Raw genomic sequence first — 21,624 nt, 5'->3', positions numbered from 1 at the left:
ATTCGACTACAGAGTCGTCTATAGATTCGATTATAGAGTCGTCTATAAAGTCGTTTAAAGATTCGATTATAGACTCGTCTGCAGACTCGATAGAGTCGTCTATAGATTCGATTACAGAGTCGTCTATAGACTCGACTAAAGAGTCGTCTATAGAGTCATCTATAGATTCGATTATAGAGTCATAAATACTCGACTATAGAGTCGTATATAGACTCGACTATAGAGTCGTTTATAGACTCGACTATAGAGTCGTTTATAGACTCGACTATAGAGTCGTTTATAGACTCGACTATAGAGTCGTCTATTGATTCGACTATAGAGTCATAAATACTCGACTATAGAGTCGTCTATAGACTCGACTACAGAGTCGACGCTATACTATAGAGTCGTCGATAGACTCGAATATAGAGTCGTCGATAAACTCGACTATAGTCATCTATAGACTCGACTATAGATTCGACTTTAGAGTCGTCTACAGATTCGACTATAGAGTCGTCTATAGACTCGACTATAGAGTCGTCTATAGATTCGAGTATGGAGTCATCTATAGACACGACTTTAACAACAAAGTGATTTGTTGAAACAAGCAACTATCCAGCATTATATTACCTCTTTAGCTTTATCACTATTATGTACAGGATTCTCTACTCTAAGGCTAAATTTAATGGAATGAGCATAAAGTTGTAAATCTTTACAATCCAAAAATTTGCGGCGTATTTCCTATAAAAGATAATAAAAAATTATGAAATTCCAAACCACTTCACTTTTTTAATCTCAATTCATTTACCTTCTCCAAATTACTTATTTTATCCTGATCACAATACACTGTAACATTATAGTAGCCACCATATTGAGCCTTTAAATTATCTGGGCTGCTGCAGGTTAACATTTGTCCCTCTTTTAATACCGCAATACGATGACATATTTCATCAATTTCCGATATTGAATGGGAGGTCAAAACAATGGCTCTCTTCTCGGCCAACAAATCATCAATGGTACGATAGACAATGGCTCTAGTTACCGGATCCATGTCACTGGTGGGTTCATCCATTAACACCACTGAAGTGCGGCCGCAGCAGGAAGTGGCCACGGTTAATTTACGGCGATTACCACCACTTAGGTTTTTCACCAAAACATCACGATACGATTCCAGTTGAAACGATTCTAAAATGCTGGCAACAAGCTAATTTCGAATGAAAAAGAAAAGCAAACAGTAATACAATTATAAATGTCAGTATAAATTTTTTTCCGTAATAAAATACAAATTTCAAGAGTTTTTTATTATATTTTCGTTTGATTTAAAAAAAATTATTGGAAAATATACAAAAATCATGTCCAATTTCTGTAAAGACTGTGATCGTTTGCAAATCAAACCCAATGGCACTGCCCCCGAAAGAACCCAATTCCAGCAGCCCACTAAATACGACCATTATAATAATTTCCAAAAATTCAAACAATCCAAAGAAGAGGAACATCTCATCAATCAACGCAAGGAAGAACTTTTAAAATTTAATTCCAACTTTACGCACTCCCACCTAAAAGAGGGCCAAAATTCGGAGAATCATAATAATCTTGAGGAGGATTTAGAAGATGACGGTAAATCTTTGGAAAAACGTAAATCTCTTTTGTCCTTAAATCGCACACCTGTCCAGTGTCCTATAAGTGTTTGCCAACGTACACTAGGTGTTACTTTTGTATTGTCGCATTTTTTGCGTGATCATAGTGAAGATTTTGGGGTTCCTTGTCAGGAGATTTATGTTGGCAAACGTTCGACGTTGGTATTTGATGTGACGAACTTGGATTTTCGCAAGAATGTTTGTTTGGGTATTTTGGCGTACGGAGGAGATGCGAATGAAAGGTAAGTGGTTGGAAATTAATGTTAATTTTCTATTTTTCTAGAGCTGTCGGTTAATAGTTTGGGACGAGAATTTAATTAAGAGTAACTAAATTTCTAACCAACATGGCTATAGACTTGACTATAGACTCGTCTATAGAATTGACTATAGACTCGTCTATAGAATTGACTATAGACTCGTCTATAGAATTGACTATAGACTCGTCTATAGAATTGACTATATACTCGTCTATAGAATTGACTATAGACTTTTCTATAGAATTGACTATAGACTTGTTTATAGACTTGACTATAGACTTGTTTATAGACTTGACTATAGACTCTTCTATAGAATTGACAGCCTTCTTCTTGTGACACTGTTCGATTTAAATAACAACCGATCTTAATAATTGCACTTTCAGCTCCTCGCGACCCACCGAAAGAGGTCTCTGCATAAACAATGCCTTTCTACCCAAACCCTACGAACAGCTATCTTCGCATCTACCCATTCTCATAATGGCCTGTCGCACATCATGGTCAGCACTTTTGAATACTAAAGAAAAACTAGAAGGCAATATACACAATCCGAATTCATTAACACAAGAACTTTTGGTGGTTTGGTTGGCCAGTGTACAAACAGTAAAACCCATACACTGTACTGTTACAGTTTATGACAAGGCAATGACTTCCTCACGTAGCGCCATAATGCAAATTAGAGATTTAAATAATACCCAGAATCCACAAGAATTTATGCTAAAGGAAACAAATTGTATTCGTTTGAGTCATGGGGAGATAAATATATTGTCGCAGCAGCGAGCGGAATGCATTCACATGGAGATAATGGTTAATGAGTATTAATTAATAAAGAAATTTAAATGTGAAACTTAAAATTAAATGTGAACTTACCTTGGGTATGTTGGTAATGCGCCTCAGACGACCATAAAATTCTATGCATTCTTTAACGGTAAGTAATGAATCCAAAGTATTGGTTTGTGGGCAATAGGAAATTTCCGGCTAATAAAGTATTATGAAAACATTATTTTAAAAGACTTTACAATATCTTACAAAAAAAACTCACATTTTCATATTGAAGATGACCCACAGTGGGCTGCAATTGTCCCGACAACATTTTAAATATGGTCGATTTACCAGCACCATTTTTACCCAACAAACCAAAACATTCGCCGGCATTAACCGAAAATGTTACATTCGATACAGCATATTGAGTTTTGCCATATGATTTACACAGATTATCCACCTTTAAGGCGGGCGTACTGTCCAACTTATCATTTCTCTTTAGGGAATTTTGTATCGAGACAATTTTCAATTCCTCTAAATGTTTCTTTTCTTTGGCTTGGAAAACGCCCAAACGATCCATCAATTTATCCTTACACTTATACAGCAAACCAGATTCTAGCAAGACATTGACCAATATAAATATTATACCCAATATGGTTAGCGAGATATAGTGGGGCTTTAGCAGATCGCTAGTTACTGGATTTTTATAGGAATCTATGTCATAGCGTTTAAATACCAAGGCCACCATATAATTTTTACATATTTCGAGTAGACCGTCTCCCAAAGCATGCTGGGGGAAGATTAAGAACAAACGATGATTGAGGAAATAACGCCATTCATCCCAGGTCGCTGAGTCGCCGACAACACCCAGCAACACTACAATGGACATGGTGAATAGGGGTATGATGACATTTAAGATGAATATGGTAACAATGGCCACACTTGAATCGGAGAAACATTTTTCGAAGACATGAACGGCCGGTATGCAAGCGAAACTGTAATAGAAATATAATGTTGATTTTTTTAAATTTGTTTATTTATTAAAAAGTTTATGGTTTTATTTTAGAAATCTTGTTAATATTGCTCAATTTCTAATCCAAGTGTTCTACGTAAGATATCATTCAGTCCTATCGATTGCATGCAATCTGGATCTATAGACAATTTCTAAGTAATTTGGACACGTTTTCCTTAGAAAACTTCCTATTCAAACAGGGGCATTTTCTATAGAAAATTTCATTCTAAAACAGAGACGTTTTCTAAAGAAAATATCTTGCTAAAACAGTGACATTTTCGATAGAAAGTTTCCTCTAGAACAGGGACATTTTCTATAGAAAATTTTCAGAAATTAATACACGTTTTCCGTAGAAAATTTCCTGTTCAAACAGGGACATTTTCTGTTGAAAAATTCCTGCTAAAACAGGGAAATTTTCTGTTGACAAATTCCTGCTAAATAAGGGACATTTTCTATCCAAAATTTCCTTCTAAAACAGGGACGTTTTATAAAGAAAATTTTCTATAGAACATTTCCTGCTAAACTAGGGACATTTTCTATAGAAAATTTCCTGCTAAACTAGGGACATTTTCTATAGAAAATTTCCTGCTAAACTAGGGACATATTCTATAGAAAATTTCCTTCTACAACCGGGACATTTTCTATAGAAAATTTCCTTCTAAAACCGGGACATTTTATATAGCAAATTTCCTTCTAAAACCGGGACATTTTCTATAGACAATTTCCTTCTATAACAGGGACATTTTCTATAGAAAATTTCGTTCTAAAACAGGGACATTATCTATAGAAAATTTCCTGCTAAAACAGGGACATTTTCTATAGAAAATTTCCTTCTAGAAAATTTCCTTCTAAAACCGGGACATTTTCTATAAAAAATTTCCTTCTAAAACGGCATTTTCTATAGAAAATTTCCTGCTAAACTAGAGGCATTTTCTATAGAAAATTTCCTGCTAAACTAGGGACATTTTCTATAGAAAATTTCCTGCTAAACTAGAGACATTTTCTATAGAAAATTTCCTGCTAAACTAGGGACATTTTCTATAGAAAATTTCCTGCTAAACTAGAGACATTTTCTATAGAAAATTTCCTGCTAAACTAGCGACATTTTCTATAGAAAATTTCCTGCTAAACTAGGGACATTTTCTATAGAAAATTTCCTGCTAAACTAGCGACATTTTCTATAGAAAATTTCCTGCTAAACTAGGGACATTTTCTATAGAAAATTTCCTGCTAAACTAGGGACAATTTCCTGCTAAAACAGGGACATTTTCTATAGAAAATTTCCTGCTAAAACAGGGACATTTTCTATAGAAAATTTCTTGCTCAAACAGGGACATTTTCTATAGAAAATTTCCTGCTCAAACAGGGACATTTGCTATAGAAAATTTCCTGCTCAAACAGGGACATTTGCTATAGAAAATTTCCTGCTCAAACAGGGACATTTTCTATAGAAAATTTCCTTCTTAAACAGGGACATTTTCTATAGAAAATTTCCAGCTAAAACAGGGACATTTTCTATAGAAAATTTCCTGCTAAAAAAGGGACATTTTCTATAGAAAATTTCCTGCTAAAACAGCGACATTTTCTATAGAAAATTTCCTGCTAAAACAGGGACATTTTCTATAGAAAATTTCCTGCTAAAACAGGTACATTTTCTATAGAAAATTTCCTGCTAAAACAGGGACATTTTCTATAGAAAATTTCCTGCTAAAACAGGGACATTTTCTATAGAAAATTTCCTGCTAAAACAGGGACATTTTCTATAGAAAATTTCCTGCTAAAACAGGGACATTTTCTATAGAAAATTTCCTGCTAAAACAGGGACATTATCTATAGAAAATTTCTTGCTAAATAAGGGACATTTTCCATAGAAAATTTCATTCTAAACGAGAGACATTTTCTATAAAAAAATTCCTGCTAAACTAGGGACATTTTCTATAGAAAATTTCCTGCTAAACTAGGGACATTTTCTATAGAAAATTTCCTGCTAAAACAAGGATATTTTCTATAGAAATTTTCCTGCTAAAACAGGGACATTTTCCATAGAAAATTTCTTGCTAAACAAGGGAAATTTTCTATAGAAAATTTTCTGCTAAAACAGAGGTAATCGTTTGCCTCTGGTTATTATAAAGATTATTCCTTTTGTGCCAACCACTCATTTAAAAATACTGCTGTATATTAGATTCACTTATTCCATACTTACGCAAAGAATAAGGCCAAAACAATAACTCCCCACAGCTGTTGGCGATCAGTAAATACCGGCATATCAAAAGCCAAAATAATGGAACTGCACACCAAAACGGCCAAAATCATAATCTAAAACAAACAAGCAAATTAGAAATAATGACAATTACATACAAAATTTCAAAACTCACCAAAAAGTCCCAAACGAAAGCCACACCCCAATAGGTGGCTGCATCGACACCGCACAATTTCTGCTGTAACTTTTCACCCTTGACACGTTCATTGACTAGATACACTGAGGCCACAGCCACCACCATGGAAAAGGCTATCAACAAAATAAAAGCCATGCAAGAGTCGCCCGCTTGACGTAAACTAAAATTGTAAAATACTATTAATAAAAGAAAAATCTTTCTGAAATCAAATTTACTTACATGGACGTGGTACTCAGCTCCATATAACCCAACTCCCAGGGTTCATTATAAGCTGTTATTCTGTAATTCGTATTATTGGTTTCAATTTGCAACAGATACGAGTTCAAGTCATTCAACCAGGCCACCATTGCATGATAACCCTTGTTATTGTACCACACTATAGATTTGCTTTCATTAAAACTATAGCCACCATAACGTTTACTCTGATAATCGTTCAAAGTCTCCAGAATCCAATAAAATGATCTTTCAGAGCTATGAAATTGCTTGCAAGGCATTTCCGCTGAACAATCCTGTTGCATATTTTCATAAACCTTTTGGGTAAAATCCATAGATTTCTCCATACTTAACATTTGAGTAGTCTTGGGATAAAGATCTCGCGACAATTGTATGGTCTTATCGAAATCATCTTCCAATCTTTGAGCCACAAACCACATTGCACAGATCTCAAAAAGAGCGGGTAAAACTATAACACACAACAACATGCGGTAATTGCGGCTAAAATGCACCAAGCGTTTCCAGAACAATTGGCGCATAGCCTCACATCTCGTCAACGGTGTTTCGCGGACCATATCCCAACCGAAATCTTTCTTCAATTTAATAGTCTTCATCATATCTATGGCATGACCATTAAATCTAACACTACCATTACAGTTTTTATCCAAATTCTTGAAAACATGTTCCAAATTCTCTGTTTCTACACTCAAGTCCTTAATTTTACCCTGACTTTGTAGATCTTGTAAATATTTCAAATATTCAGATGAATTTTCATTTAGTTGGTCATACGATATCCGCAGCCTTAAATCGGTAGTAGTGGATTTATCCAGTTCCCTAAAGTTGGTCAGAAGTTTGTCGGCCTTTTTCATTATTTCATCGTAGGTCTGAGAGTCACAACAATTCAAGTAGACTTCATAGTAGGAGGTACAATGATTTTTCAAGGTCTCCGGATTATGTTTGGCTATAATTTTTCCCTGTAAAAATCAAAAGTTTAAAAAGAGTTTTATTTTTCATGTGAATTGTGTTACTTACGTTTTTCATGATCACTATTACATCGCTGAGATGCTCAGCTTCATCTAGAAAATGTGTGGCAAATATGACAGCTCTTCCTTTACGTAGTCTCTCTATGAGATCCCAAATATCTTTACGTGCCTTATTGTCCACACCATTGCAAGGTTCATCTAAAATTACCACATTAGGTGATCCTGAAAGAAGAGAAAATATTCGATATATTCTTTGTCATTGAGGATCTGTATTTATTCTTAAAATATCAGCAACATTTTCTATAGAAATTTTCACTGTTAACTAGAGATATTTTCTATAGAAAATTTCTCTCTAAACTAGAGATATTTTCTATAGAAAATTTCTCTCTAAACTAGAGATATTTTCTATAGAAAATTTCTCTCTAAACTAGAGATATTTTCTATAGAAAATTTCTCTCTAAACTAGAGATATTTTCTATAGAAAATTTCTCTCTAAACTAGAGATATTTTCTATAGAAAATTTCTCTCTAAACTAGAGATATTTTCTATAGAAAATTTCTCTCTAAACTAGAGATATTTTCTATAGAAAATTTCTCTCTAAACTAGAGATATTTTCTATAGAAAATTTCTCTCTAAACTAGAGATATTTTCTATAGAAAATTTCTCTCTAAACTAGAGATATTTTCTATAGAAAATTTCTCTCTAAACTAGAGATATTTTCTATAGAAAATTTCTCTCTAAACTAGAGATATTTTCTATAGAAAATTTCTCTCTAAACTAGAGATATTTTCTATAGAAAATTTCTCTATAAACTAGAGATATTTTCTATAGAAAATTTCTCTATAAACTAGAGATATTTTCTATAGAACTTTTCTCTTTTAACTAGGAATATTTTCTATAGAAATTTTCTGCATAAATTAGGGATATAGGGATACATTTTCTATAGAAAATGTCTGGCTATAAAGGGGATATTTTCTTTTACTTACCTATAAAAGCAATTGCCACACACAATCTTCTCTGATAGCCACCCGATAGCTCTGATGCCTGATAACTTTCATGCTTTCCAAAATTCAAATTCTTTAAAGTTTTAGTAACCTCCGCTTCGTAACCATTTTTCAGCTTAATTTTTGCATACATTTCCAAATGCTCGCGAGCCGTAAGATTTGGTATAAGAATATTGTCCTGAGCACAAACACCAATTTTATCGTATTTAGTAGAGTTAGACATAGCCTGAGACAGAATAACACGGCCAGTGGTTTGCACTACTTGACCTGTAAGCATTTTTCTTAAAAAAAATAAACAAATATATTAAATTTTCATTTATTTAAAAACATCACAAACTTACATGATCGTACTCTTTCCGGCACCATTACGGCCCAGCAAACAAGTGACTTGATTTCTGGGGAACGATAGCGAAATGTCACTGACAGCAATTTTATCTTCATTGTAGGTTTTTGTAACATTCGTCAAGGTGGCACCAACACTGGAATCTAGGTCTTCTCTTTGGACTTCAGTAAAACGATATTCATCTATATAGCACAAGTAAAATCAAATTTACTTATAGTTCTATTAAAAAATTACAATTTTCTTCACTCACCATCCTTAAATCTTTGATGCACATAACCAATAAAAGTATAAATGCATAAATCCAGCACAATCATAAACAAAGCAAAGCCATATTCTCCACTTAAACCCTCTCGAAATACTGCCTCAAAACTTAAACCCACTTCTTGTAATTCCATGCGCATTATATGGCTCCAGCCATGTGCGAATGCAGTGGTAAAGGATAAATTGATGGCAAAATTTTGCAAGGAACTCAATTGAGCATCAAACAGCAAAACTATAATGTAGGGACAGAAGGTTATGAAGAACAGGACAGCGGTGGCCACTGCTCCTATGGTGGCAGACATAAAGAAGGTGGAGCACAAATAGCTTCATGACAAAAAGACATATTTTAATTTAAATAAATTATTAAAGATATAGATTTGTGATTCTTTACCAGAATGATATTAGACAAGCTCCAAAGATGCAGAGATATATCATAACAAACAACCATTTAGTGTGGGCCACCATACCTCCGGCATATAAAATAATGCTGCACCCAACAAATATCAGAAGTAACTCCAAAAATGTAACTATACACCAGGAAGTCATCTCTGAACAAGGTTTTAAACCCATAGAGCGCATGATCTAAAAAAGAAGAGTAAAAATGTATCTGTATAAAAATTATAAATTCTCTTTTTAACTGTGATTTCTAAATAGAAAATGTCTCTATTCAACAGTGATTTCTGCCATAAAAAAGTTCTGTGTTTAAAATTTATATTTTAAATAGAAAAGGTCTATGTTTAGCAGTGATCTTTTCCAAAGAAAAGTTCTCTGTTTAGCAGTGATCTTTTCCATAGAAACGTTCTCTGTTTTACAGTGACCTTTTCTATAGAAAAGTTCTCAGTTTTATAGTAATATTTTCTATAGAAACGTTCTCTGTTTTACAGTGATCTTCTCCATAGAAAAGTTCTCTGTTTTACAGTGATCTTTTCCATAGAAAAGTTCTCTGTTTTACAGTAATCTTTTCCATAGCAAAGTTCTCTGTTTTACAGTGATCTTTTCCATAGAAAAGTTCTCTGTTTTACAGTGATCTTTTCCATAGAAAAGTTCTCTGTTTTACAGTAATCTTTTCCATAGCAAAGTTCCCTGTTTTACAGTGATCTTTTCCATAGAAAAGTTCTCTGTTTTACAGTGATCTTTTCCATAGAAAAGTTCTCTGTTTTACAGTGATCTTTTCCATAGAAAAGTTCTCTGTTTTACAGTGATCTTTTCCATAGAAAAGTTCTCTGTTTTACAGTGATCTTTTCCATAGAAAAGTTCTCTGTTTTATAGTGATCTTTTCCATAGAAAAGTTCTCTGTTTTACAGTGATCTTTTTCATAGAAAAGTTCTCTGTTTTACAGTGATCTTTTCCATAGAAAAGTTCTCTGTTTTACAGTGATCTTTTCCATAGAAAAGTTCTCTGTTTTACAGTGATCTTTTCCATAGAAAAGTTCTCTGTTTTACAGTGATCTTTTCCATAGAAAAGTTCTCTGTTTTACAGTGATCTTTTCCATAGAAAAGTTCTCTGTTTTACAGTGATCTTTTCCATAGAAAAGTTCTCTGTTTTACAGTGATCTTTTTCATAGAAAAGTTCTCTGTTTTACAGTGATCTTTTCCATAGAAAAGTTCTCTGTTTTACAGTGATCTTTTGCATAGAAAAGTTCTCTGTTTTACAGTGATCTTTTGCATAGAAAACTTCTCTGTTTTACAGTGATCTTTTGCATAGAAAAGTTCTCTGTTTCACAGTGATCTTTTCCATAGAAAAGTTCTCTGTTTTAGAGTGATCTTTTCCATAGAAAAGTTCTCTGTTTTACAGTGATCTTTTCCATAGAAAAGTTCTCTGTTTAACAGTGATCTTTTCCATAGAAAAGTTCTCTGTTTTACAGTGATCTTTTCCATAGAAAAGTTCTCTGTTTAACAGTGATCTTTTCCATAGAAAAGTTCTCTGTTTTACAGTGATCTTTTCCATAGAAAAGTTCTCTGTTTTACAGTGATCTTTTCCATAGAAAATTTCTCTGTTTTACAGTGATCTTTTCCATAGAAAAGTTCTCTGTTTTACAGTGATCTTTTCCATAGAAAAGTTCTCTGTTTTACAGTGATCTTTTCCATAGAAAAGTTCTCTGTTTTACAGTGATCTTTTCCATAGAAAAGTTCTCTGTTTTACAGTGATCTTTGCTATAGAAGAGTTCTCTGTTTTACAGTGATCTTTTCCATAGAAGAGTTCTCTGTTTTACAGTGATCTTTTCCATAGAAAAGTTCTCTGTTTTACAGTGATCTTTTCCATAGAAAAGTTCTCTGTTTTACAGTGATCTTTTCCATAGAAAAGTTCTCTGTTTTACAGTGATCTTTTCCATAGAAAAGTTCTCTGTTTTACAGTGATCTTTTCCATAGAAAAGTTCTCTGTTTTACAGTGATCTTTTCCATAGAAAAGTTCTCTGTTTTACAGTGATCTTTTCCATAGAAAAGTTCTCTGTTTTACAGTGATCTTTTCTATAGAAAAGTTCTCTGTTTTACAGTGATCTTTTCTATAGAAAAGTTCTCTGTTTTACAGTGATCTTTTCTATAGAAAAGTTCTCTGTTTTACAGTGATCTTTTCTATAGAAATTGTTCTCTGTTTTACAGTGATCTTTTCTATAGAAATTGTTCTCTGTTTTACAGTGATCTTTTCTATAGAAATTGTTCTCTGTTTTACAGTGATCTTTTCTATAGAAATTGTTCTCTGTTTTACAGTGATCTTTTCTATAGAAATTGTTCTCTGTTTTACAGTGATCTTTTCTATAGAAATTGTTCTCTGTTTTACAGTGATCTTTTCTATAGAAATTGTTCTCTGTTTTACAGTGATCTTTTCTATAGAAATTGTTCTCTGTTTTACAGTGATCTTTTCTATAGAAATTGTTCTCTGTTTTACAGTGATCTTTTCTATAGAAATTGTTCTCTGTTTTACAGTGATCTTTTCTATAGAAATTGTTCTCTGTTTTACAGTGATCTTTTCTATAGAAATTGTTCTCTGTTTTACAGTGATCTTTTCTATAGATAAGTTCTCTGTTTTACAGTGATCTTTTCTATAGAAAAGTTCTCTGTTTTACAGTGATCTTTTCTATAGAAAAGTTCTCTGTTTTACAGTGATCTTTTCTATAGAAAAGTTCTCTGTTTTACAGTGATCTTTTCTATAGAAAAGTTCTCTGTTTTACAGTGATCTTTTCTATAGAAAAGTTCTCTGTTTAACAGTGAATAGAAAAGTTCTCTGTTTAACAGTGAACTTTTCTATAGAAAAGTTCTCTGTTTAACAGTGAACTTTTCTGTAGATAAGTTGTCAGTTTAACATTGAACTTTTCTATAGATAAGTTTTCCATAAAAAGATCTCTGTTTTATAGTGATCTTTTCCATTGAAAAGTTCTCAGTGTTACAGTGATCTCTTCCGTAGAAAAGTTCTCTGTTTTACAGTAATCTTTTCCATAGAAAAGTTCTCTGTTTTACAGTGAACTTTTCTATAGAAAAGTTCTCTGTTTAACATTGATATTTTCCATAGAAATGTTCTCTATTTAAAATTGATATTTTCCATAGAAAAGTTCTCTGTTTAACATTGATCTTTTCTATAGAAAAGTTCTCTGTTTTTCAGTGAACTTTTCTATAAAAATGTTCTTAGTTTTTCAGAGCTATTTTCTATAGAAAAGATCTCTATGTAAGAAAGATCCTCTCTTAGAAAATTTCATGAACGATTTTCTATAAATTTAAACTTACCATGGAATTTCTTGATTCTCTCATCCATATTAAATGTCTGACACAAGAGGCAATTTCAGCCACCAGACCCAAAAAGAAAGCACATTGTATGGCTTGAGCCAAATAGATACCAGTTTTGAAACTAAAAATTAATAAAATATAATTCACGAATACCATGTTGAAACAAAAACTTACTCATCCTCTGTGTAAGCTGGATACGGGAATTGTTTCGTATGAAATTCCAAATCATCTACAGCGTATTTTAATGAACCATCCGAGTCATCACCAAAACCAAGCAAAAAATCAAATAAACTTTGACGTTTTTGCCTTTTTAAGATATCCAGATTTAAATTATCCTCTTCTGAACTGTCATTTAAATCTGGATAGGAAGTAGTGACTTTGGCATCGTCTAGCAGCAATGAGGTAATAGTGGAATCATTAAAATTTTCCTCAGTAGTGATGGAAAAATCATTTAGGTTGACTTGATTGGTGGGCTTCACACCATCTTTAAGATCGGTTAAACCGCCTGATATAAAGCTGGAGATTAAACTTGAAGTAGTCCGAGGCAAATTTGATTTTTCGGTAGTATTCGAGTCGGTGAACCAATCATCATCATCCTCTTCATCATCTTCGGCCACTTCATCTTCGTCGGTTACCACCTTTATAGAGAAGGAATTTCTAGGTGTGGTCGAAACCGGTTCATCTGTGATTAGACCTTGCTTTTTCAATTTCTCCTTTTTATGCTTAATAATACCCAAGTCTAAGGACTGTTTGATTTGTACAAAACCTCTATGGTATTTCATATCCATTAACATGCTGCCCGCCGGACCGGGGAACCAAAAGCGATTTCTATTCTCTATGGTAGGCTGAGTGTTTTGGGTATCCATGTGGAATTTATAGGAAACCTGTTCTGTCTCCGTTTCATTGAAGTAGATGGCAGCGTAGAATAGCCTTTTGTGATTAAGTTCGAAAGCTTTACGCCTTAATTCGGCTTCCGAATCGTAGGCCTCAAAACGATCAACTGAAAAGCATTCGAGAATATTTTTAATGGTAGTTATGACATCATAAATAATGGGATCGGTGCGTATTCGTTGTATGACGGCCTCAATTTGATCCATATCGATTTCATCACCAATGATCGAACGTACAAATGGAGTCTGAGCCAGTCTGATGAGACTATCGAAGCCATCCTGAAATGGTTTATCCTCGCGTAGTTTGGTGAGAATTTGTTCCAAGGCCACTGATAGCATTTTTAAACGATTAAGCTCTTCGAAGGTTGAATTGGACTGGAAGGCAATAATATTAGATTTATGTTTGTAATAAAATCTCCTTAATATGTACTTACAAATTTCATAATTGAATTAGTATCAGCTGTATCGGGTGCATATAAAATCTTGCCATGTATAATAGGCTTAATTGTTTCCCAGGTAATTTTGCCATAATTCGAACTAGTCACATCCAAATATAAACGTTTACAATAATTGGCTAAAATCAAATAATTAAATTAATAGATAAATAGTTTTATTAAACAAACTACTTACTGGGCATAACATTTAACTCATCTTGATTGGCCTGACTAAAATCTTCGCTATATAAAATGTCTTCCACCAAGGGAATAGTTTCGGTATTGGGAAATGGATGGCCACATAATAAATTGCCAGCCTTAACAAAGGTTTTGCGGTCTAAAAATTGTTAAAAAATGTATACAGTTTTCACTAAAACATTAATCCCACTTTTAACTCACCCGAAAATAATTTCTTTATATCGAAACTGCCATTCAATGATCTCTCCACATCAGGCACTAAAGCTATCACTTTCTCAATATTTTCTAAGGAAATGAAAAGTTTTTTTTAAACAATCAATCAATCAATACTTAGTGATTTTAATAAATTCCATGAAATCAGTTTAAAACTTACTTCTTATATCATCAAAGTGACTGTTTGTTACTAAAGTTGTCACGGCACTTATAAAGTTTGCCTTTTCCGGCAATTCGACTAGAGCGGTAAACATGCGATCTTCATTAATGAATATTTGCACGATATCAATAATCGGTTTCATGCTGCAAAGAGACAAACAAAAAAATAATAATACTTAGAAGCTACTACTCAAATAGAAGATGTTTAAAGTTAGTAAACAAGTGTTTTAAATTAATCTTTAATCTGATTGTTAGTAAAACTAATATTTGTAAAGCTATATGTATTTTTTTGTTAAACAAATAATGTAATTAAAGTTTTGCTAATAAAATTAAATTAATAACTTACGGTGCCTTTTCTAATTTGGAATATTCTTCATAATTTTCCGTGCTACTGCATTTATTTTCAATACTACAGATGTACGATAAAAATCCCGGCATTGTGTTACGCGCAGTCGGCAGCTGTCGTGTGGGAAATTGGCAGGAATCATGATGAACCGGTTCGTATTTCAAACGTATCAGGTAGGGTAAGAGGAATATAATACAGGGCCATAAAATCTGTACAGCAGTCAACCACTAAAATGTAGATGAAAGGAAAATAAAAGTGGTTATTATTAAGGACTTTTGAAAAACTTATGTATATTTTTCCACAGAAAGTATCAGAGTGATCTTTTCTATAGAAAAGTTCTCTGTGTTAGAGTGATCTTTTCTATAGAAAAGTTCTCTGTGTCAGAGTGATCTTTTCTATAGATAAGTTCTCTGTGTCAGAGTGATCTTTTCTATAGAAAAGTTCTCTGTGTCAGAGTGATCTTTTCTATAGAAAAGTTCTCTGTGTCAGAGTGATCTTTTCTATAGAAAAGTTCTCTGTGTCAGAGTGATCTTTTCTATAGAAAAGTTCTCTGTGTCAGAGTGATCTTTTCTATAGAAAAGTTCTCTGTGTCAGAGTGATCTTTTCTATAGAAAAGTTCTCTGTGTCAGAGTGATCTTTTCTATAGAAAAGTTCTCTGTGTCAGAGTGATCTTTTCTATAGAAAAGTTCTCTGTGTCAGAGTGATCTTTTCTATAGAAAAGTTCTCTGTGTCAGAGTGATCTTTTCTATAGAAAAGTTCTCTGTGTCAGAGTGATCTTTTCTATAGAAAAGTTCTCTGTGTCAGAGTGATCTTTTCTATAGAAAAGTTCTCTGTGAAACAGAAAAGATCTCTGTGATACAGTGATCTTTTTTATAGAAAAGTTCTCTGTGTAATAGTGATCTTTTCTATAGAAAAGTTCTCTGTGTAATAGTGATCTGTGTTACCGTGATCTTTGCTATAGAAAATATCTCTGTGTCAGCGTGATCTTTTCTATATAAAAGTTCTCTCTGTCAGAGTGGCCTTTTCTATATAAAAGTTCTCTCTGTAAAAGTGATCTTTTCTGTTGTGTGATTCATGCTAGAACATGTTTTGTTGGATTTCACTTTGTTAATAGTTTATTAAAAAACGAAGTAGATCTTTAAAGCTGAACTTTAAAACAGACTATCCTAAAATCAATTTATAGATATTTATAGACCTATACTCATAAAAAGTTTATGGAAAAAACAGTTTTTACAAAAAAATACATTATAATCTCAGCTCATTTATTACTCACCTTCTGACGCCATCGCACCAAAAAGTCCTTGCGCAGCAAGGCTTTTATTTGACTGACACTTAATGACATTTTCAGAAATTTCATGGTGACTTTCAAGACGATCTATCTATCTCAATTTTCACAAAAAGCTATTGAGTTGTAGATTTTTCTTTTTATTATAACATTTAAATTGTTATTGTAATCATATTTGATATTTGAAGTACCCAGGCAGAATTTTGTTTGTTTAATGGCAGCAGCAGTATATTGTTTTACGATGAAATTCTGTAAAGAAAAAAGGAATGAAATATTTTTATTGCTTTAATATTTATAATCTTTTTAAGTGCTTTATTAAATGCGTAAAATTGTGCAGCGTGTTTTTGTAAAATATTTTTTTGTTATTAAGTTTAAAAATAATAATATTTACACTGACATACATATAATATTAATAGTTTTTTTTGCTGGGTTTCACATAAAATTTATTGATAACCTTTTTATTTGAAAGTGTAACTACTTGTATGAACTTTTCTTAAATCGCAAATGTTGCGTGCCCATTCAATAATTTATACACTACTCCACAATAGTGGATATAGTATATTGCGTTAATAGTGATGTTTGTAACGCCCCAAAAATATTAGACCAACCCACCTTAAACCTTTAACGGTGCTCGTCCGTCTGGCTGTCCATGTTAACCTTCTGCGCAAAGTACAGGTCGCAGTTTTGAAGATATTTTGACCAAATTTATTTTGGCCTAAGGAACTGGTTGAAATCGGTATATTATTTTACCAAGTCCCCATACAAATAACCTCTCTTCACAAATAAGTTTTATATAAAAGGAAATCACATTTAAAACTTTTTTGCGGATCAATCCATAATTGGTCATAGCTCCCATACAAGGCCCTCTTCCGAAAATCCCTTTAAAAATGTTGCTATCCAAATAAAATTTAACTAGAATAAGTATCATAAAGAAAGAAATCAGGCGACTTATTGGGTGTATGACTTAAAATTTTTGGGATTTTTTTAACTTTTGTTTTGAAACATATAAATTTATTTAAAGTATTGGCACCTGTTAGCTATGATCTTTTCTCATCTTTCTGACAACATATGGATTCCTAACCAAATGAACTGCTCAAGAACTAATCAAGGCAATTTCGCATACTCTGTTCTAAAGTGAAGCGTATCACAGAGACAGCGTTCTGCAACGATCGAAACAAACAGTAGTCGGTCGGGGCAAAGTCTGGACTCTAAAGCGGGCGACACAAAACTTCCCAGTCACTTTTATCTAAATAGTTTTTAACAGGTATTGCAAGATGTAACCGAGTGTTGTCATTATGGAATATTACGGTTTCATGTCTGGCCGCATATTCTGGACGTTTTCGGCCAATGCTCTCAAAAAAATCAGTTGCATTCGGTACAGGCTTCCTGTAGTCATATTTCAGCAGCTCATAACAGACCCTTTTGCTCCCACCAAATACAGAGAATTTCCTTAGTGCCATGGATATTTGGCTTTGGTGACTATTCGGCAGGTTGGCCGGGCTTCACATACGATCTCTTATGCTTCGTGTTATCGTAATGGATCCATTTTTCATCGCAAGTAAAGATTCGGTGCAAAAATGATTTTCTTTTATAGCGTTCAAGCAGAATTTCAGACATACAAACTCCTCTTTCAAGGTCTCTCAGCTTCAATTCGTATGTTACCCAATTTCCCTGCTTTTGGATGAATCCTGCTGCTTGCAAATGTTTTGAAATTGTAGCTTGAAAAGCTCCCAATGATTTTGCAAGCTCTTGTTGAGTTTTACAACAATCTTCATGGAGTAATGCCTCCAATTCTTGGGGTATCTTTATCTTCCGTGCCAAAGTCACCACTTCTGTACCACACAAACCATCTCTCGCACGTTGAAACCTATGAAACGCATTCATCATAAGCTTTGGTGAGCAATCGGTGTGCTTCAGCTGCACTTTTTTTAAAAATTAAAGAAGTAAAGCAAAACTTCCCGCATATGACGTTTTGTTGGTACAAAAATCGATATTTTCTAAGCAAATAAAACTTTGTTGTTTACATTATTATATTCAATAACTAAGTGAGAATAAATGACAGATATTTTCCCTTAAAAATGACATATAAGTTATTGAAAACAAAATCCGCATTCAAAAGATATGCCATCTATTATAAAGTCCGCAGTTTTAAGTCATACACCCAATAATTACATGACGATCGATCTATAATTGCTCATTGCTCTCATATAAGACACACTTCCGAATATTACTAATAAGGAAAAATTATTGAAATTTTAAAAGGACAATAAAAGAGCTATATTCGTCTGTGCCGAATATTATATAACCTTCACCTAATTATACATAAAAATATTTTTTTTTAAATATTTTTATTTAAACAAAATTAATTTTTTTTTTTTAAATAGTTTTTAAAATTTTTAAAAAAAATTTTTTTCTTTTTTAATTTTTTTTAAAAAAGTTTTTATCCAAATTTTTTTTTTTAATTTTTAAAAAAAATATTTTTGGAGAAATAATTTATGACAAAAAAAAATTTTTGATGAAAAAAATTTCGGGTTAAAAAATATTTTTCCCGATTTTGACCCATTGTAGGTTCAAATTACATAATATATACATATTATATACATGGTTGCAATGGACTTCGAAATATCTATCATTAGATATCCATATTGTCTATATTAATGACTTAGTAATCCAGATATAGATCAAAAATAGGGCAAAAATCGAGGTTGTCCCGGTTTTTTCCTTATATCTCAGCCTTTATACCACTCATGGTATAAGGGTATAAAAATGATTTGCTCACATAGTCAGTGTGTATGCAAATCATGGTCGGACATGACCGACTATACTTCCTTACTTGTTTTTATACCCTTCGACATGAGTGGCAAAGTATATATGTATATTCTGGATCGCTATAGATAGCGAAGTCGATATAGCCATGTCCGTCTGTATGTTGAAATCAACTTTCCGAAGCCCCCAAATAACTTACATACACTATTCATACATCAATATCACCGGAATTCTTCCGGTTCGCTTGCTATTTGGGCCAACCTCGATTTTTGGCCCATTTTTGATCTATATCTGAATTACTCATTAAGTCATTAATATAGACAATATGGATATCTAATGACAGATATTTCGAAGTACATTGGCTATAGGCTATAATTGGACCTTCAACGGGTCAAAATCGGGAAAAATATTTTTTAAATCGAATTTTTTTTGACAGATATTTCGAAGTACATTGGCTATAGGCTATAATTGGACCTTCAACGGGTCAAAATCGGGAAAAATATTTTTTAAATCGAATTTTTTTTTTATCAAAAAAATTTTTTTTTGTCATAAATTATTTTTCCCAAAAAATTTTTTTTCAAAAATTTGAAAAAATTAAAAAAACTTTTTGGAAAAAAAAACAATTTCGAAGTACATTGGCTATAGGCTATAGTTGGATCTTCAATGGGTCAAAATTGTTTAAATCGAATTTTTTTTCAACAAAAAAATTTTTTGGTCATAAATTATTTTTCCAAAAAAAAAAAATTTTAAAAATATTAAAAAAACAATTTGGAAAAAAAATATTTTGTTTAAATAAAAATATTAAAAAAAAGTATTTTTAAGTATATGGTGAAGGGTATAAAGATTCGGCACAGCCGAATATAGCATTTATTTTTATATGTAATTCGATTTGTGTTCAAATTTGCGTGTTTTAGATTTTCTAAATATGTATGGATTATTCAATTTAATATAACTGTTTCTGTTTATGCGTTTTAAATTTAAAAAATCTATTTTTGTATGTAATCAATAGGTTTTCAGTAGTGTTTTAGCTAATACATATAATAAAAATATTTTTAAATAACGCAAACAGAATTTAATTCTGGTTTAAACATAGAATCTATTATTGAGAACAGTACATTTCCTTTACATGATTTGGGCTTAAATACTTGATTTGTTGGAATCAAGTGATTTGTATATTATTTCCCATATACTTAAAATTATTTGATTTGCTCTAAATCATGTCTAATAATGCTTGATTTGACATTATGTCATTGACATTGCACACTCCGAAACATCCTTGAATGTGATGAAACTTCTGGTTTTTGTCATTGAAAATATTTAGATTCGGTTCATGATTACACAGGTTAATGACAGAATGTTTAGATATAAAATCCCCTAAATTTATTATAGAATTTTATTTAGATTCTGATTATATCAGAGATAATTTAAAAAAAGTTTTTACCAAATGGCTTTTGTTTAAAATTAACGTGTTAAATACGTTTTTGTTAAAGTTAAACAAATAAAATAATTAACACTTTGTTAAGAAAATAATAATAATAACAATTACAACAAAAATATTTTAATAGCATTGTAAAAAACAGCCTAAAGTTTAAATTTAAAAATAATGTTTTCAAAATTATGAATTTATATAAGAAATTAAGTTAACTTCAAATATTTATACTAATTTTTAGATATATATTAACCCTTTCGCTACAAGTTTTAACTGGAGGTGTTAATAGATGTTTTAAGTATATTGATATCGATATTGACTGACATTAATATTAACCCTCTAACCGGCCAATTTTATTTTGAGGTAAAAAAATATACCAGGTTATTGTTTGAATAACAAAAAATACGTTGGAATAAAAAAAAAAAACAAAAGACAAGTGCAAGTTCAAATTTATCACAGGTCCTACGTTTCCTGGTTTATCCGTTATACCAAATTAAATTTTTAGTCCTTGAAGCTTATCCTGAGCTTTATTTTTGTCTTTCCCTAATATGCTTCTAAGCATTCTAAATCATTATTATTACAAAATTAGAGTTTTTACAAATTTTATATGCAAAAAAACGAAGACATTTTTTTAAAAAAAAATTTTTGGATTCAAAAATCTATTTACACTCATTTTCAAATTGCCATCATTCAAATACGAATAGCGATAATTCATTGAAATAAATTGTAAACATCTCTAAATATATTCCAAAATAGACTCAAAAACTATTTTTTAAAAACATTCAAAAATGTCGAAGTTATGTGCAAAAATCTAAAAACATGGATACAATATAGCGAAAGGGTTAAAGACATTCAGTAAGTCTATGATAAAATTATGAAAATATATTATTTAAGAAATAAATGGATATAAAGCAAATACAAGAAGTTTGAAAATATACCTTGCCAATATCAATCCAAAATTATTTCAGATTTATTTTTATAATTTAAATTATATTTAGTATCAGGAATTTCAAATTTGTTTCATACTTTTAAATCTTTGTTTAGGCATTTTAAGCCATTATTCACTCAATAATTTATATCTATATTTTGACACTTGTCGTCGTTTATTATTATGCAAACAAAACAATAAACAATTGTTAATAATATATCTGTCAATTTTATGGTACAACCACTAAAAAATTTAACCATAAATTATATATTTGTTGTTGTTTTTAAATAACAATAAATAATAATGAATTTGTATTACAATACTTTCCGTCATAAATGTAGAACAAAATTGTTAACAAATTTCTATAAACCAAAAACAAAACACGAACAATTGCTCTAGTTGTTAAATAGAAA

General features: G+C 31.7%; 2 protein-coding genes across 3 annotated transcripts in view; one reads left to right on the top strand and one right to left on the bottom strand.

The window, feature by feature from the left end:
• ldd (lipid droplet defective) overlaps nt 1-21,624 on the bottom strand; it is a 58,358-nt gene that overhangs the window by 1,212 nt on the left and 35,522 nt on the right. For both annotated transcript variants that reach the window (XM_065506920.1, XM_065506921.1), the window contains exons 2-21: nt 16,077-16,337; nt 14,804-15,030; nt 14,459-14,601; nt 14,287-14,370; nt 14,084-14,224; nt 13,888-14,027; nt 12,738-13,828; nt 12,564-12,684; nt 9,236-9,426; nt 8,834-9,168; nt 8,582-8,765; nt 8,223-8,521; nt 7,286-7,458; nt 6,260-7,227; nt 6,020-6,200; nt 5,848-5,960; nt 2,913-3,627; nt 2,741-2,848; nt 788-1,183; nt 610-720 (exon numbers count right to left, since the gene is read on the bottom strand). In XM_065506920.1, the coding sequence (XP_065362992.1) occupies nt 610-720; nt 788-1,183; nt 2,741-2,848; nt 2,913-3,627; nt 5,848-5,960; nt 6,020-6,200; nt 6,260-7,227; nt 7,286-7,458; nt 8,223-8,521; nt 8,582-8,765; nt 8,834-9,168; nt 9,236-9,426; nt 12,564-12,684; nt 12,738-13,828; nt 13,888-14,027; nt 14,084-14,224; nt 14,287-14,370; nt 14,459-14,601; nt 14,804-15,030; nt 16,077-16,160 (5,805 nt within the window). In that variant the 5' untranslated portion in view covers nt 16,161-16,337. The remainder of the gene's footprint in view (nt 1-609; nt 721-787; nt 1,184-2,740; nt 2,849-2,912; nt 3,628-5,847; nt 5,961-6,019; nt 6,201-6,259; nt 7,228-7,285; nt 7,459-8,222; nt 8,522-8,581; nt 8,766-8,833; nt 9,169-9,235; nt 9,427-12,563; nt 12,685-12,737; nt 13,829-13,887; nt 14,028-14,083; nt 14,225-14,286; nt 14,371-14,458; nt 14,602-14,803; nt 15,031-16,076; nt 16,338-21,624) is intronic.
• On the top strand, nt 1,202-2,718 carry LOC135956430 (uncharacterized). The gene is made up of 2 exons (XM_065506922.1): nt 1,202-1,858; nt 2,257-2,718. The coding sequence occupies exons 1-2, from the start codon at nt 1,332-1,334 to the stop codon at nt 2,690-2,692; spliced, it is 963 nt and encodes a 320-aa protein (XP_065362994.1). The 5' UTR covers nt 1,202-1,331; the 3' UTR covers nt 2,693-2,718.

This window comes from Calliphora vicina, chromosome 4 (assembly GCF_958450345.1).
Source record: "Calliphora vicina chromosome 4, idCalVici1.1, whole genome shotgun sequence".
Taxonomy (NCBI): domain Eukaryota; kingdom Metazoa; phylum Arthropoda; class Insecta; order Diptera; family Calliphoridae; genus Calliphora; species Calliphora vicina.
Note: the sequence above shows the minus strand (reverse complement) of the source record. Positions and strands in the feature narration are given on the sequence as shown.

Bases quoted from the DNA above. Each gene is read 5' to 3' on its own strand.
- LOC135956430 (XM_065506922.1), top strand. From the start codon at position 1,332: ATGTCCAATTTCTGTAAAGACTGTGATCGTTTGCAAATCAAACCCAAT. The intron at 1,859-2,256 runs GTAAGTGGTTGG...TTGCACTTTCAG, and splicing joins GGAGGAGATGCGAATGAAAG to CTCCTCGCGACCCACCGAAA.